The 5,608-nt window shown below is 52.4% G+C and overlaps 1 protein-coding gene across 1 annotated transcript in view; it reads right to left on the bottom strand.

The window, feature by feature from the left end:
* cyp21a2 (cytochrome P450, family 21, subfamily A, polypeptide 2) overlaps positions 1-2,857 on the bottom strand; it is a 10,036-nt gene extending 7,179 nt beyond the window's left edge. Inside the window, exons 1-3 of the mRNA XM_069198702.1 lie at positions 2,354-2,857; positions 1,442-1,645; positions 534-623 (exon numbers count right to left, since the gene is read on the bottom strand). Coding sequence (XP_069054803.1) covers positions 534-623; positions 1,442-1,645; positions 2,354-2,492 — 433 coding nt within the window. The 5' untranslated portion in view covers positions 2,493-2,857. The remainder of the gene's footprint in view (positions 1-533; positions 624-1,441; positions 1,646-2,353) is intronic.
* Positions 2,858-5,608: the final 2,751 nt, after the last annotated feature.

A 5,608-nucleotide genomic window follows, 5' to 3' on the forward strand; every position in this document is an offset into this window, starting at 1 on the left:
CAGACACCCTGACTGGACACTCCAGTACATGAACACTGCACTGAGAGAGAGAGGGGTTCACACAGACACACTGACTGGACACTCCAGTACATGAACACTGCACTGAGAGAGAGAGGGGTTCACACAGACACACTGACTGGACACTCCAGGACATGAACACTGCACTGAGAGAGAGAGGGGTTCATACAGACACACTGACTGGACACTCCAGTACATGAACACTGCACTGAGAGAGAGAGGGGTTCATACACACACACTGACTGGACACTCCAGTACATGAACACTGCACTGAGAGAGAGAGGGGTTCATACACACACACTGACTGGACACTCCAGGACATGAACACTGCACTGAGAGAGAGAGGGGTTCATACACACACACTGACTGGACACTCCAGTACATGAACACTGCACTGAGAGAGAGAGGGGTTCATACAGACACCCTGACTGGACACTCCAGTACATGAACACTGCACTGAGAGAGAGAGGGGTTCACACACACACCCTGACTGGACAGTGTGGGTATTCTCATACCAGTGTAGGACTGGGGTCTGCCCGCGAAGTCTGACCACTTCTTCACCAGCGCCTCGCGAATCAGCTCAGTGCTGTTCAGCACCACCATATCTGCAGCACAGAGAGAGCGGCGCTCACTGGACACTCAACACAGTGGCCGCTGCCATCCGGACTTCAGAGAGAGGGAAGAGCCCCAGAGTTCCCACCCCTGCCAGAATCCCAGCGGGTCCCGATCCCACTGGGAGAGGGAGGAGGGAACTCCGCTGAACTGGCGGCCCAGTGTGTGATCTCCTGTCCCAGCCAGAGCCCCAGTGAGCCTGTCTCCCAGTCCTGCTCCTGTCTAGATGGAGAGACCGGAGGACCGTGTCTGTACTGTAAACGTCTGCAGCTCTGTGTTCCATGTTGACTGTATGTGTTTTGCTGTGGCAACACTGACTGTACTGACTTCACGCCAGTAAAGCGCCTTGAACTGGACTGGACTGAGCCGAGCGTCAGTGTTTACAGCAGATGTACATACGTTATGATCCGTCTTAGTTGGAGATTTTATTTTCTTTTTATTTTCCAGGTTAATTTTATTCTTATTTGCTGTGGCAACACGGATTGTCCCCATCGGTCGTGCCAGTAAAGCCCCTTGAACTGAACAGCAATTATAATAATATTAATAATATTATTATGAATATTATTATTATTATTATTAAATAATATTAAGCAATTAGCAGAAGGCGGCCACAAATCACCTCCCTGACCTGCGACAGATCTGCAGACACAATCCGTGATTCCTGCTCGAATTCCTCGTGCGCCTCAGGGTGACCAGCAGTTAGGCTTCAGCTGAACCCTGGTCAGTGTCGCCCTTAGGGAGAAACAGCGCCCCCCCGGGCCCTGCAGGCACCCGGAGGTACTGCAGCTGGGGTGAGCCCTGCCCGCCTCACCTGTGCTCCCACAGCGCAGCCGGTAGATGTTGCCGTAGCGACGCGCCAGGGAAGTCAGGTGTTCGGGCAGGTGCTCCCGGGCGAGGTCGAGAATGTTCCCGAAGATCGGGAGGGAGGGCGGACCGGGCAGAGAGCACGAGGGAGAGGGAGACGAGGACCAGACCTGAGAGAGACTGGACCAGAGCTGTCTGCCCAGAGCCCAGCCTGAGAGAGAGAGAGAGGGGGGTTAATACACTCCAGGACATGAACACTGCACTGAGAGAGAGAGGGGTTCACACACACACTGACTGGACACTCCAGTACATGAACACTGCACTGAGAGAGAGAGGGGTTCATACACACACACTGACTGGACACTCCAGTACATGAACACTGCACTGAGAGAGAGAGGGGTTCATACACACACACTGACTGGACACTCCAGTACATGAACACTGCACTGAGAGAGAGAGGGGTTCATACACACACACACTGACTGGACACTCCAGTACATGAACACTGCACTGAGAGAGAGAGGGGTTCACACACACACACTGACTGGACACTCCAGGACATGAACACTGCACTGAGAGAGAGAGAGGGGTTCACACAGACACACTGACTGGACACTCCAGTACATGAACACTGCACTGAGAGAGAGAGGGGTTCATACAGACACACTGACTGGACACTCCAGTACATGAACACTGCACTGAGAGAGAGAGGGGTTCATACAGACACACTGACTGGACACTCCAGTACATGAACACTGCACTGAGAGAGAGAGGGGTTCACACACACACACTGACTGGACACTCCAGTACATGAACACTGCACTGAGAGAGAGGGGGTTTCATACACACACACTGACTGGACACTCCAGTACATGAACACTGCACTGGGAGAGAGATGGTTTTAATTTTTAACCCTTACCTTTCCCAGGGGAGGTCTGAGTAGCTGTGGAGGAGGTAGCTCTTTTCCTTGCGAGCTCTGAAAGAGAAAACAGTGCCCCCAGCAGGACGAGCAGCACCAGTGCAGCCCAGGCGGACGGCAGGAGTGGACACCCCAACATCTCTGCAGGCGGCCCTAGAACTGAGCTGTCTGTCCCTCCCTCTTTTAGGAGAACTGGCGGTTTTTCCCAGCTGTCTGTGTTCGACTGCCTGTCTGACTCTCTGCGTGTCTGTGTGTGTCTCACACACTTTGTGTGTCTGTGTTTGTCTCGCTGTGTGAGTCTGTGTGTGCTTGTGTGAGTCTGTGTGTGTCTCACTGTGTGTGTCTCGCTGTGTCTCACTGTGTGTGTCTCGCTGTGTGAGTCTGTGTATGTCTCACTGTGTGTGTCTCGCTGTGTGTCTCACTGTGTGTGTCTCGCTGTGTGAGTCTGTGTGTTTTTCCCTGTGTGTCTCCTTCCTGTCTGCCTGTCTCTGCTGCAGCCTGTCTCTCTCTGTGCTCCTGGACGGCCTGTCTGTGGTTTTATACTGCCTCTGCTCTCCTGCTGTCCACATCATCCCCATCCATCTCTTCCTCAAGGCTGTGAAAACAACTCTCGCCCGTCCCCCACTGTCCAAGGTCAGAAAAACACCGAGGGAGAGTGACCGCATGGACTTCATGTTCCAGTGTCCAGTGTTCAGAGACATACACCCCAGATTCCCTTATAAAAGCCTGCAGTCAGTGTCCAGTGTCCAGAGACAGACACCCCAGATTCCCTTATAAAAGCCTGCAGTCAGTGTCCAGTGTCCAGAGACAGACACCCCAGATTCCCTTATAAAAGCCTGCAGTCAGTGTCCAGTGTCCAGAGACAGACACCCCAGATTCCCTTATAAAAGCCTGCAGTCAGTGTCCAGTATCCAGACAGACGCCCCAGATTCCCTTATAAAAGCCTGCAGTCAGTGTCCAGTATCCAGACAGACGCCCCAGATTCCCTTATAAAAGCCTGCAGTCAGTGTCCAGTGTCCAGAGACAGACACCCCAGATTCCCTCATAAAAGCCTGTGACCAGTGTCCAGTGTTCAGAGAGACAGACACCCCAGATTCCCTTATAAAAGCCTGCGATCAGTGTCCAGTGTTCAGAGAGACAGACACCCCAGATTCCTTTTTGTAAAAGTCTGTGATCAGTGTCCAGTGTTCAGAGACAGACACTCCAGATTAATTTTTGTAAAAGTCTGTGATCAGTGTCCAGTGTTCAGAGAGACAGACACCCCAGATTCCCTTATAAAAGCCTGCAGTCAGTGTCCAGTATCCAGAGACAGACGCCCCAGATTCCCTTATAAAAGCCTGCAGTCAGTGTCCAGTGTCCAGAGACAGACACCCCAGATTCCTTTATAAAAGCCTGTGACCAGTGTCCAGTGTCCAGAGACAGACACCCCAGATTCCTTTATAAAAGCCTGTGACCAGTGTCCAGTGTTCAGAGAGACAGACACTCCAGATTCCTTTTTGTAAAAGCCTGTGGTCAGTGTTCATTAATAAACCCCTTTCTCATGCCCTAGTGAAAGCCTGCGGTCAGTGTCCAGTGTTCAGAGAGAGAGAGCCTGTGGTCATTCATTAATAAACCCCTGTCTAATGCCCTAGTGAAAGCCTGTGATCAGTCTCCAGTGTTCAGAGAGAGAGCCTGCGGTCAGTGTTCATTAATAAACCCCTGTCTAATGCCCTAGTGAAAGCCTGTGGTCAGTGTCCAGTGTTCAGAGAGAGCCTGTGATCAGTGTTTAAAAGCCTGCGGTCAGTGTCCAGAGCAGGACCTGATAAATTCAATTCAACTTTATTGTCATTAAACTTACACAGGTGCACAGCACAGTGAAAAGTGTTTCTCATGAGTCCCTCAGGTGCAGTATATAAATAGGACAGAAGATGAGACAACAGACAGTAACACAATAGCAATAACATGTGATAACACAACATAAATAACATGTAATCAGAGAGCAGAGAGACAGGCAGGAGAAGAGCACTCTTCTCCGATGGTGACACACACCAGAAATCTAATCCCAGAGTTCCCACACCTGCCAGAGTCACAACGGGTCCCCATCCTACTGGGAGAGGGAGGAGGGAACTCAGTTGATCTGGCAGCCCAGTGTGTGATCTCCTGTCCCAGCCTGAGGAACAGTGAGTCCGTCTCCCAATAATGCTCCAGCCGCCTACAGTATATGTCAATATTTTATAATATGTCTTTGTTGTAAATGTCTGTAACATGTCTGTAGATTTTATTTTACTTCTATTTTTTGTTTTGTTCTATGTTAATTTTATTATTTTTATTTGCTGTGGCAACACTGATTGTACCCATCGGTCATGCTAATAAAGCACCTTGAACTGAATTGAATTGAATTGACACACACCAGCCGAAACGCTGTCGTCGTCCCCCTCTCTCTCCAGCAGGGACTGGGAGGTCCGGGCGGGCCGTGTGAACTGGGTTTGAGCAGCAGGAACCACGCGGAGACGGGTCTGTCTGTCTGTCTGTTTATTTATTTATTTATCGACCCTCGGGGTGTTCGCACTGGGACACCCCCATCTATCACAGAGATCGGGTCAGGGACACCCCCAGATTACAGAGGAGGAGGGGAGGAGAGAGACAGGAGAGAGAGAGAGGGGAGAGAGGGGAGAGAGAGGGGGGAGGGGAGAGAGGGGAGAGAGGGGAGAGAGGGGAGGGAGAGAGAGAGGAGAGAGAGAGGAGAGAGGAGGGAGAGAGAGAGGAGAGAGAGGGGAGAGAGAGAGGAGGGGGAGAGGAGGGGGAGAGAGGGGAGAGAGGAGAGAGAGAGAGGAGGGGGAGAGGAGGGGGAGAGAGGGGAGAGAGGGGAGAGAGGGGAGAGAGGGGAGAGAGAGGGGAGAGAGGGGAGGGGGAGAGAGAGGGGAGAGAGGAGGGAGAGAGAGAGGAGAGAGAGAGGAGAGAGGAGGGGGAGAGAGAGAGAGGGGAGAGAGGAGGGAGAGAGAGAGGAGAGAGAGAGAGGAGAGAGAGGGGTGAACAGGGATTTCTCACACTGAAGGACAAACACACACACATAATGAGCTCCACAGGGAGCAGAACGACACACGACACACTGCTACAGTCCTACACACACACACACACACACAGCCCGGCGCGTCTCTGCCCACGGCCCGGCGAGCAGGGGGACCCCGATGGGGGGGGGGGGCAGGACGTGCAGACTCCACACCGACAAGCGTCCAGACTGGCCCCCGGAGAGCCCTAGCCCCCAGCCCACTGAAA

Source organism: Lepisosteus oculatus, chromosome 14 (genome assembly GCF_040954835.1).
Source record: "Lepisosteus oculatus isolate fLepOcu1 chromosome 14, fLepOcu1.hap2, whole genome shotgun sequence".
In the NCBI taxonomy this organism is placed as follows: domain Eukaryota; kingdom Metazoa; phylum Chordata; class Actinopteri; order Semionotiformes; family Lepisosteidae; genus Lepisosteus; species Lepisosteus oculatus.